The 12,035-nt window shown below is 39.5% G+C and overlaps 1 protein-coding gene across 1 annotated transcript in view; it reads right to left on the bottom strand.

The window, feature by feature from the left end:
- The window catches only part of myo1ea (myosin IEa), a 56,428-nt gene extending 46,968 nt beyond the window's left edge, over positions 1-9,460 (bottom strand). The window contains exon 1 of the mRNA XM_078249016.1: positions 9,161-9,460. Coding sequence (XP_078105142.1) covers positions 9,161-9,163 — 3 coding nt within the window. The 5' untranslated portion in view covers positions 9,164-9,460. The remainder of the gene's footprint in view (positions 1-9,160) is intronic.
- Between the last annotated feature and the right edge of the window lie 2,575 nt (positions 9,461-12,035).

The following is a 12,035-nucleotide window of genomic DNA, read 5'->3' as shown; positions in this document are numbered from 1 at the left end:
CAGATACTGGATGATTTTGAACACATCTCAGACTGAACTATACATAGTTTGAGCTCCACAGTGGCAGCACTTTTCTTCATCCAAGTAGAGTAAAACTTTGGAAACTTGAGAGCTGCTGATTTCAAACATATCAGTCTCTTAAAACGATGACAACAGCAACAAGGCTGCTAATAAAACATTGTGGTTTTGGGTGAAATTCAGCTGAAATCCTAGACAAGAGACATGTCACAAAGTACTGTATTTTCCTTTTAAAGCAGCCTCAGTAGTGGTTGAATGTAAACAAACCATCTGCAGTGGAAACTCATTCATAGCCATGCCTTGTGCCACAACAGGGCTGGAGTCTAAAGTTTCAATCAACAAAATCCAAACCACTATCTTCCCTTGTAGCAACTGAATACATGCAAATAAATGTTAAGACACAAATTGCAGACTATTTGGGTCTGAAACTAAGGAGAAGCTTGACAGAGTGAATCGTTGGATTGGTAAAACGCCACCAAACATGCCAAGGTTTTCTGTGTTTCGTGCAACTCCTAATTATTTTTTAATGCATCCATCACTTCATCAAATGTAAAAGAAAAATCATGGACTCCAATAAATTGAGCAGAAACGGACAGAATCTGGCACAAGTGGGTTGTTAGCATTTTGCTAAAGATGGCTTTGATATGATCAATAACCCAGCTTTTTATGTTGTTTATGTTGACTACATATGTTGTTCCTCCAACATTTCATAATGCACCATGGACAGAAATGCCCCCTAGGATCACCACTAAGAAGCTACAGTGGCAGCTCACTTTGCTGCCAGGAGAGAAGCAAATGACCAAAGTCAAAGTCTACAAAAGGTCTCAAAGAGAGCTTCCTGCTGAATCAGAGTGGTTGAATCAAAAGACTTGCTTCTGTTTTTTCTAGACATTATTATAACAGATAAACTTGAAACAGACCTCCAGAACAGAGTTATATCTCTGAAAAATACAAAAAATTATTAAAAAAGAAATTATTTCGCTCTGTGCTAAAATGATTACAGTGAGTACAGTGCTGAAAAGCTGACATCGGTCAAAGGTGCCTCACATTACTGTGAGAAAGGTCACCTAAGGTCAGATAAGCCCTGTGCTTTAACCTAAGAGCAAGAATGCATTTTCCAGACATTATGTGGTTTCAGTAAGCAACGCTTGTTCTCCAGAGTTTTTTTGTTTGCTCTATAAACTTTAGTGTGGCTCAACGGATGTACATTGCTGGGATAAAGCCTGACATCCGGTGATCTCTCACATGCCGGATGTTCCCTCCCCTTTTTCTTGCCCTATCCCAAAATAGATTGTTGGTTTAGTCAGACCATACTCCGGTGCTGACACAACGCTGTGGAGATAGGCCTGGCAATGCAAGACTATATAAACTGTAATATGCTTGACAACAGTGTAACTTACTGGTGAAGTGAAACAAAAAAAAGCTTTGGGCTGCATATTTATAACAGTGACGACAAGTGCATTAGTGTTTTCTACTGCAGGTTCATTGGGTGAAGGGGTGTGGAGGAGCACACATATGACGAATGGGAGTTTAATGATGTTGACTCCACCAAAGTGGATACAGTCATGATGTAGCTTAAAGAATGACTCAGCTGTTTAATGCCTCTACTGATGGTACAGAAAATCACTGCGCTGCTTCCCAGTATGTGGTGAACGGAGCACCAGCCTGCACTGGTTGATGATACATACTGTAATTCTCCTAATTAAAGAGCAGTGCTAAAGTGTTAAACAAAAATACACAATGCACTTACAGATGTGTTCAATCTGTGTATCTAAAAAAAGAGGGCGAGAAATATGTGCTATTTTGATAAATTATAGGTGGTGACTTAAAACAAGTGCATAAAAGTTTGCCTTCAGCTTGATTGGCATCCTCGTCTTTTATGAACAACAACAAGCTTTCTGAATGTAGAAATGGAAAAGCTGGATTCCATCAGAAGTAAATTGTACTGTATGGCGGTAAGAAAAGCAGGGTAAAAGGAACAAATTCATGCTATTGCTGCTGTAAGTAACCCTAGTATTATATTAAGCTTAACATAGTACAGTATATTATGTATAGTACACTGTATAAACCAGTGTTTATGGATGAAAATAACCTCAAGTTCAAGAGGATACTATTCTGACAGTCCCGTCACTGCATGTCTCCCCAGTGAGAAATGCACTGATTCAGCCCCGGCATGGGAAAAGTGCCAAAAAAGACAACTAATTCAAACCAGCTAAATTTGACTTTGTTTCCAGTCAGTTACTTTATGTCCCTCTAGGGAAACACAACAGCTGACAAACTTTTTTAAAGCTTGACTCAGTTCTTGTTCTGGCTACCATGTTTTTAACATGGTTTGTGCCAAAAATATACATGTACAACTTGATATTTTGTGGATATCATTGTAAGATATTCATTTGAACACCTTACAACTGCCCTTGAATAAATGAAGGCCCCTTTTGAACTGAGCCGGCACAGTGTCTCTGTAAGGAAGTAAGATTAAACAATAGCAATCTACAGGCCAAACCAACAGCAACTGACAACATAAAGACAAATGAGGTTTCCACTGGACAGAGTAAGAGGGCTGCCACTGACTAAGAGGCCGAACACTGGCTTGCATGTGACGATGGGAAGCTATCAGAGCAAATAACCGGAGCACAGCTGCAAGAGTGTGAACTTGTCCACAATGAGGGAAGTGATACATGCAAATAGGCGGCTATATGGACACAGCTTGGTTCATGATCTAAGAACAAGGAAAACAAACAAAACAAGCATTAAAGGACGTCACATTGAACAGTACTTACAGGATTATGTTGACACAGATAAGAGCATTTATAACAAAGTTAATTTGTTCTTTACTTTGTGAAATTGTTCTTAAATTAAAAAAGAACTGATCTGTTCAGGCATTGAGTTACCGAAGAATGGTATAGTAACAGCTGAGCAAGAAAATTTAGTTATTAATTAATTAATTATCAACTCAATCAATCAAACAATTCCATCTACTTCACTCCTACTAGTATGATGGGCATGTTCATCTGCTCAACGGTGAGTTAACACAAACCCAGAACAGCTGCAGATACAGCTGTGCTCAATTAGACCTCTAATTTCAATTTTATATTCAGACATGTTGTGGAAAAACTGAAATACAAACAGAACTCAAAGGGCCTTCGAAGAGCGCAAGCCTCAGCCAAGGCCATGCTATCTTGCAATGTTACCGAAAGTGAAAAATAGTTATTGTCCGCCCCTTAAATCGGATCCACTCCAAAATGTAATTGGTTCTTCCTTGACCCATGCTACACCCTTCCACTTGAAATCGGGACAGCAGTTTTTTTGTTGAGACATTTAACTTAAAATCACAAATGCCAACTAAATGGTGGTGCTAGATGAAATGTCAGGGCATCACAAAAGTTAGGAAGATTGACCCCTTTGGTCACCATGAATATCTGTACCGAATTATATGACAATCCAGCCAAAGGTGATTGAGATATTTCAGTCTGAACTAAAGTGGTGAAGCGACCGACCAACATTGCCTTTCATAGAGCGACAACACTAGCAATGCTAAAAATGTGATCACTGTCATCATCATCATCATCAGCGCATATTGGCCAAGTCCAGATGATCTCGGAGAAAATATAACACACTAACAGCGCTCTGTTCAGTTGCTTTGTTAACCTTTTGGTGAATTAGCTGAAGTAGCTGCATCCTCTCCCCATCATTCACAGTGAAAATATGGTAGCTGAGACAACAGAACCACAACTACACCAGTCTAACGAGTAAAGTAAAGGGTACAACAAGGCGTCCTTGGTTGGTTGTCATTGAAAACAAGGCTGAGGCATAAATAACATATAGAGCCACACTGTGCAGCTACAAGGGTGGGGGGGGAAATCCATACAGCATAGTATCGCGATATTTTCATGGCAATACTGTATCGATCTTTTATTATATATGGTTGGTCAGTTTGTTTGCTTGACAATCCCATTTTGCAGCAATAAAATTGAATTGAGATAAACAAGAAATTTATAATTTTAGATATAACAGATGTTGACAAAGTTTCCGTTTGGGGACATAATTTGAAATTGGGAAACATTTGAAGTTGGAAAAAAGGTAATAAATTGCAATATATCGCAGAATATTGCAATGTGTTTAAAATCGCAATAATATTGTATCGTGACATAAGTATTGTGGTGATATCGTATCGTGAGGCCTCTGGTGATTCCCACCCCTAGCAGCTACTCTGTACTCTTGGCCACAGGAGGGGTAGCTCACACTGCTCAGGGGACACAGTAAACAAACTGAGTCACGAGAACCGCTGGGTGCTCCTCACCTCACCACTTCCAGGATTCAATATTATGTTTCTCATTTACAAGAATACTAGAGGCCTTGATGTCACCACTGGGTAACTCAAATATGCTTCTATTGTAAGTGACGACACCTAATGAGCCTTTGGTTTCTGTGGAAATAATGCTTAGTCATCCTTTATGATTTATTGATTATGATTTATTTATAACTAATTTTGGAAAGAACAAAAACCAAACCAAAAGGTGTCATCCAGCCTTGTTTTGTGTGTCTAAGGTTACATTTGGCAGAGCTAACAGCTTCTGTACAACAACAAAAACAAGAAATAAATGACTCCAACTATTTTTGTCAGTAATCCAGCCTCTTGCATCATGTGTACAGATGAATTGTGCAGGAAGATATAGCACTTTAATATTCAATTTAGGATTTCAATGAATCAAAACAACTGTAAAATGTTCCACAGTAGAATATGGATCCATGCCTGGGTTGATAAGATACAACAAGATACAGTGGGGAGTAGAGATGTTCCGATACCAATACCAGTATCGGTATCGGCTCCGATACCACCTAAAACGCTGGTATCGGTATCGGGAAGTACTGGAGTTTATGCACCAATCCGATACCACGTAATAAAGCCCTAAAGAAAATCTACGTTAAAGTAGTTTATTTATGTTCTTTTTCCGTTATAACTGACTGTCAAACTGCATAACAAAAGAAAGTTCTGTGGCGTTCATGTTTCACAAAGAGTTTAACCTGAGCCAGACTGACAACAAAGATAAATAATATAACATCCATACAGTGATAGTAGTATACAGTTGTTAAAACAATAAAATATATGACACACTGGTATCGGATCGGTACTCGGTATCGGCCGATACGCAAGTTCAGGGTATCAGAATCGGTATCGGGAAGCAAAAAATGGTATCGGACCATCTCTAGTGGGGAGAACAAGTATTTGATACACTGCCGATTTTGCAGGTTTTCCTACTTACAAAGCATGTAGAGGTCTGTAATTTTTATCATAGGTACTTTTCAACTGTGAGAGACGGAATCTAAAACAAAAATCCAGAAAATCACATTGTATGATTTTTAAATAATTAATTTGCATTTTACTGCATGACATAAGTATTTGATCACCTACCAACCAATAAGAATTCCGGCTCTCACAGACCTGTTAGTTTTTCTTTAAGAAGCCCTCCTTTTCTCCACTCATTACCTGTATTAACTGCACCTGTTTGAACCCGTTAACCTGTATAAAAGACACCTGTCCACACACTCAATCAAACAGACTCCAACCTCTCCACAATGGCCAAGGCCAGAGAGCTGTGTAAGGACATCAGGGATACAATTGTAGACCTGCACAAGGCTGGGATGGGCTACAGGACAATAGGCAAGCAGCTTGGTGAGAAGGCAACAACTGTTGGCGCAATTATTAGAAAATGGAAGAAGTTCAAGATGACGGTCAATCTCCCTCGGTCTGGGGCTCCATGCAAGATCTCACCTCGTGGGGCATCAATGATCATGAGGAAGGTGAGGGATCAGCCCAGAACTACACGGCAGGACCTGGTCAATGACCTGAAGAGAGCTGGGAACACAGTCTCAAAGAAATCCATTAGTAACACACTATGCCGTCATGGATTAAAATCCTGCAGTGCACGCAAGGTCCCCCTGCTCAAGCCAGCGCATGTCCATGCCCGTCTGAAGTTTGCCAATGACCATCTGGATGAATCAGAGGAAGAATGGGAGAAGGTCATGTGGTCTGATGAGACAAAAATAGAGCTTTTTGGTCTAAACTCCACTCGCCGTGTTTGGAGGAAGAAGAAGGATGAGTACAACCCCAAGAACACCATCCCAACCATGAAGCATGGAGGTGGAAACATCATTCTTTGGGGATGCTTTTCTGCAAAGGGGACAGGACGACTGCACCGTATTGAGGGGAGGATGGATGGGGCCATGTATCGCGAGATCTTGGCCAACAACCTTCTTCCCTCAGTAAGAGCATTGAAGATGGGTCGTGGCTGGGTCTTCCAGCATGACAACGACCCGAAACACACAGCCAGGGCAACTAAGGAGTGGCTCCGTAAGAAGCATCTCAAGGTCCTGGAGTGGCCTAGCCAGTCTCCAGACCTGAACCCAATAGAAAATCTTTGGAGGGAGCTGAAAGTCCGTATTGCCCAGCGACAGCCCCGAAACCTGAAGGATCTGGAGAAGGTCTGTATGGAGGAGTGGACCAAAATCCCTGCTGCAGTGTGTGCAAACCTGGTCAAGAACTACAGGAAACGTATGATCTCTGTAATTGCAAACAAAGGTTTCTGTACCAAATATTAAGTTCTGCTTTTCTGATGTATCAAATACTTATGTCATGCAATAAAATGCAAATGAATTACTTAAAAATCATACAATGTGATTTTCTGGATTTTTGTTTTAGATTCTGTCACTCACAGTTGAAGAGTACCTATGATAAAAATTACAGACTTCTACATGCTTTGTAAGTGGGAAAACCTGCAAAATCGGCAGTGTATCAAATACTTGTTCTCCCCACTGTATGCTGGCCAAAGATGAGGTAATTGATGGATTAAATCAATGTGAGTGTGGCATCCATCTCTACAGTATAAGACTATAGAAGGTTTTGTTGTTGCGCGTTAATTTTTCAACACTGAATGTGCCCATGGACAACAAAATCTAAAGCAGGAAAAAAAATAGTACAACATCTGCTTCCATTGAAAATAGAAAAAAACATGAGTTGCAAAAAGAAGCAAAAAAACAGATTTGACTCATTCAGTGCAGAGTCACACAAAGTGAAAAGCTCACAAACTTTGTAGTCGACAACTTGAATTTACAATGTGCAATTTATATGCTTCCCTTATCAAGAATGATTTTCAGTGCAACAGTAAAGAAAGTCAACCCTCATGAGGCCCGTCATCACAAACAACAAAGCATTGAAAACATAGTTGCAGCTTTGTAACAAAGACGTATGGAAATGATCAAGAGTGTGTGAGTGTACTGAACCACAGCAACAGGCCTAACGAGTTCCCCAGGTCCACAGAATGGCTGTTCGTCCTGTTTTCGGGGAGAGGGCTTGAATTCCTGAGCAAATCTCTATAGCAGTGATCGGTTTGAAAATGGAGCGCCAGCTTTGAAACAAAGGTAGATGGGGGTTACTCAGTACGCACCTCCCTGTAGGAGAAACTAATGCAAACCATCTGCTATCATACCGACTTGCTATTCAGCATCTGGCAGAGAAGGAACCAGTGAGTGATGCTGGTGTCTGCTATTCCAGACAGTTAGGATGACAATCAGACCATTTTCTTTTTCTTCTACTCTTTACATGAGCTGATGCTATCCTTGACCACTTCTAAACAAATAAAACTGATGAAAAAACCTACAATAGGTTTTCACTTATTTTGACCACATCTTAGAAGCCTTTTTTGAAACTTCCTTCCTTTTCTTTTAAATATAGATTTGAGGTTTTATCCCTCAACACTGTTATAGTCATAACTCTGTTATAGCTGGAGAGTATTTCAAGTTATCTCACAAGAAGAAAACTGCTGACTGTTTAAATTAAGGCAAAATTCCAACTATGCAAAAACTCTATTATGCTGACTGCATATTATGCAACCTTTGTCTTTTGGGTTTGTCCCTGTGCAACCCAACCTACGGGTTCAATACAAAACTTTGGATAGCAGAATGCTAACAGGTTTAGTCCTACCTTTTTTAAATACAGTATGTGAACAAAGCAACAGGTTTGAAGCTGCCATGACGCATGGCACATACAGTACAGGGACAAGACGCTCATAACTTGAAGGACGTTCGCTCATTCTGTTTACATAAAGGCTATTTTTCTTTATATTTCTGAAGGCAACTTTAAACCCAAAAGAAACATATATGTTGTGTTCTTGAGGGAAATTACAACACCTTTAGTTAAAAGTGATGTCTCCAATAACAAAGATGCAGCCATATTGTCAAAGACACATACAAATGTGCTAAAAGGCTGCATCATAGCTGTCTTATTATGTCCAACAGCCAAAGTGGGAATTTTGCTACAGAAGACTGTGGCTTGAGAAATTGTTGTCAAAACACAATGACGAGGCCACAATACCTCCTCCATAACTAGCTCTAGGCGTGTCTGCTGCAGGAATGGTATTCAGTAACCAGGAAAAACCTGTATCCATGTAATGCACACACACATACACACCCACATTTCCACCTGACACATGCTCCCTGGCTGCGTCTTCTTCCAAGACTAACCCGTTTTAAAGAATTCGCTGCACCCAGTTCATTTAGATAATGTTTTAAAGTGACATATCTCTATGTCACTCTGACAAGTCAAATTCAACAGCTCTGGGTCAGTGCTGCTGTCTGATTACTTTCACTCTAGACTATAAAAAGTCTACTGTCAGGACTGTCAGGATGGAGACAGAGAGAGTTAGAGACAGACTGACACTAACTTATTGTGGATTGATGATAGATATGGGCAGAATAATGCCAGAAATGTACCTTAAACACTTAAAGAAATACCAACAAGTTTCACCTAGATTTTCTCACAACAACAACAACAACAACAACAACAACAAAGCAATTTGTCAAGTAAAATCACAGAAACTGGAGTTGAGTATAATTTTAGATTTGGTCAATGGTGAAGGGATAACACTGGATAGAGATAACAGAGCTGGCACTATCTGTTTCATTTTGGGACTTGATCATTTGAATACTGGCTATAATATGCTATCACATGTATCACAGTTACCTGGCAATAAAGGAAGCAACAGACTCACTGTGTTGAATATTTGGATTATTTTGGCTGGTTATATTAGCTGTAGCCTACTTCGTGTCATAATATATCAGCCAGTGTAAATAGCCTATTACTCACCATCCTCTGCCTTCAACACAACAGTCGCAGTCTTCTCAGTCGTATTTCCTGCGATCAAGTATTTATGCGAACCTTAGTGAAGTTCACACTGTTTGAAAAAAAAAATTCTAGTGCGCAAAGTCCAAGTTTAAAGAAGATATTCCCGATAAACTCCAGTAAGCATGGATGTACGGATCCTCAGCGGTGTCCTCCGTCCATCGTGCAGACAGATCTGAGTCCTACATTGACAGCCACGGAGCAGTGTTCAAACCCAGAGCTAGATGGTAATTTGCGGAGAGAGCAGTGCCCCAAAACTCGGCTCTAAAACATAACACAGGAAACGGAGCCAGAAGGTCCAATCAAAGGGCGCTGCACGCGGAACATGCTTAAATATTCATTAGGTATTGGGAGAGGAACAACTGGGCATGCGCAACTTTCGGACTTCATAACAAAAGACTCAAGTAACAATACAATCTGAACTTTCTATACCGGGCTGTCAACTCCAGCTGGCCTACATCCTAAGTACATTAATGTAGGTTACAATGCGATTACCTTTAATAGGTTTTGCTGTTTTACAGGCTTTTCTCTCTTGTTGTGCATAGCAACAATTATCAACACTTATTGCACATTTGCCTTTTTGTGTGCTTTAAGATTTAATTTATATGTTGTCAATTAAGCCTTTAGCTTTTGTCAGGTAACAGGTTAAGCAGCGACCAACAGGAGTCATGTTTAAGTGCAACTGATAATATGCAATATTGATACTGTGAAAGAACAATATTAGAGGACATTTTTCTTTTTACATGTTGCATGTGGAATAGGGACTCAGTGTCTCAGTATCACTGGTATATCCAGTTAATGTCCTTTGTTTTATAACAGTGTTTATCTCCTATCTGACTTTAAATGATCTATTAAAAAAATACTTTCTTTCAAAGGTAGTCCCCAAATTTAAAACTAATTCAGTCCCACTCCCTCCTCAGACGAATACAAAATGCAACTCAAAGGACTTCTCTTTTGAAGTGCAAGCATGGGTGGCACTGGTATCCACCAGACTGAGGCTCGACTCTCTGGGTGTAACCTGTCTAACAGGCTGCCTCTGTACAGTAGACACATAGTGTGTGTGTGTGTGTGTGTGTGTGTGTGTGTGTGTGTGTGTGTGTGTGTGTGTGCGTGTGTGTGTGTGTGTGTGTGTGTGTGTGTGTGTGAGTTGTAGTCCAATCAAGTGGTATTCTAAATATACCTTTACAGTACATTTGAATTGCTTACCACAACATATTGAGGACTCACTTGTATGAATAATTTCCACTTGTATCAGAATCAGAATTGGGTAGGCTATATTACCAAGAAGGTTTTCACATACAAGGAATTTGCCAGACAGTAATAGATGTGGTAAGTAACACAAGCAAACAGAGAGAGCTGTTTGAATGATGTATGAATAATAAATCAAAAATAAGGTATGATTCACCACCCAGTGGACATTGTAGGATAAGGCAGAAAATATGAAAAACTTTAAATATTGGCCAGAACATTGTTGCCAGCAGGGTATTTACTAAGAGAATTATGACAAATCTATATTGTTTTGTAAGTCTTTGTAGGCATCCACACACTTTTCAGAATTTTCACTGAATTACAAATGATTTCATTAAAGATGTAAACATATTTTTGACATTGATTTTTGTTTTAAATACATTTCAGATTGAGTTTGATATGCATCAGCAGCAATAGATTTTAATTGATAAAAGTTGGCTTGAGTATGGCATAAGCAGTGTGTGTGAGATAGCACTGACAATCAAAATAATTTTTCAGGTTAGTCTGTTGTTTGTGTGCAATATTAACCCTCATATTCTGTCATAGGCCTTTCTCACAGCAGACATTTTTGACTTGTCATACAGCCCAGTCTCATACTCATAACACTATCACTGGCTCTGTTCTATTCAAGTGTTCCAGTGCGAGTGACACTGAGCAAGCATGCATGATACCAGGAACCTGAAATCTATTCAGCCATCATCATTTCATCATTTACACCTGAGCGTTTCCTTCTGTGATAAGTCAAAATGTCCATCCATCCATCTTCATCCGCTTATCTGGGGTCGGGTCGCGGGGGTAGCAGTCAAAATGTATTCTGTGAAAAAGGCCTATTCCATTACCCATGTGTCCACCAAGCACCCTGCTCTGTCCATCGCCTGTCTCTGCCTGCACACGTTTCTTATTACCTTACCAAGCCCCAGTATACATGCCAGCCACTTTCTCCTCTGCCAGACCATCAAGTTGCCTGCCATTGATCCTGAGAAGACGAGACTAGTAGACTGTATCTGTCTCCTGAGACTACTTTCTGAGTGTGTGAAAAAATGATATGCAGGAAAGTTAATTAAACTTAGTTTCCTGTGGTAGGCATATATAAATACATTATGTTTAAGGTCTAAGCTCATGCGTTGTACCTTGATAATTTACCTTGTGTGAGAACGAACATGTTACTGACTGAATATAATGGAATAATACAGTTTTCCAATAGCTAGTGCCATACCTTATTCAGTACACAGCCCAATAGCTCTAATGAGCCAATAGTGCCATCTAGTGCATATAATCTAGTAAATTAAATGTATTTCTTTTGTATAAACTAAAACATCCTGTCGTAAATGATGAGGTGATATTTTTGTCTGAAATATCAGCAAAGTTAACACTTTTTGTTTTGTTTTTGTCACCTTGTTTTAAAATTTGTGTTGGGTTGTTTTTTCTTTTTGGGTTTGATTAGCTTACAAATGTTGTTAGATAGATAGATAGATAGATAGATAGATAGATAGATAGATAGATAGATAGATAGATAGATAGATATGCTCCCACATATATCTTGTCGTTATATAGGCCTAATGTTTATTTATTATTTTTACTTTTCTTCATG

Source organism: Sander vitreus, chromosome 1 (assembly GCF_031162955.1).
Source record: "Sander vitreus isolate 19-12246 chromosome 1, sanVit1, whole genome shotgun sequence".
NCBI classification, from domain to species: domain Eukaryota; kingdom Metazoa; phylum Chordata; class Actinopteri; order Perciformes; family Percidae; genus Sander; species Sander vitreus.
Note: the sequence above shows the minus strand (reverse complement) of the source record. Positions and strands in the feature narration are given on the sequence as shown.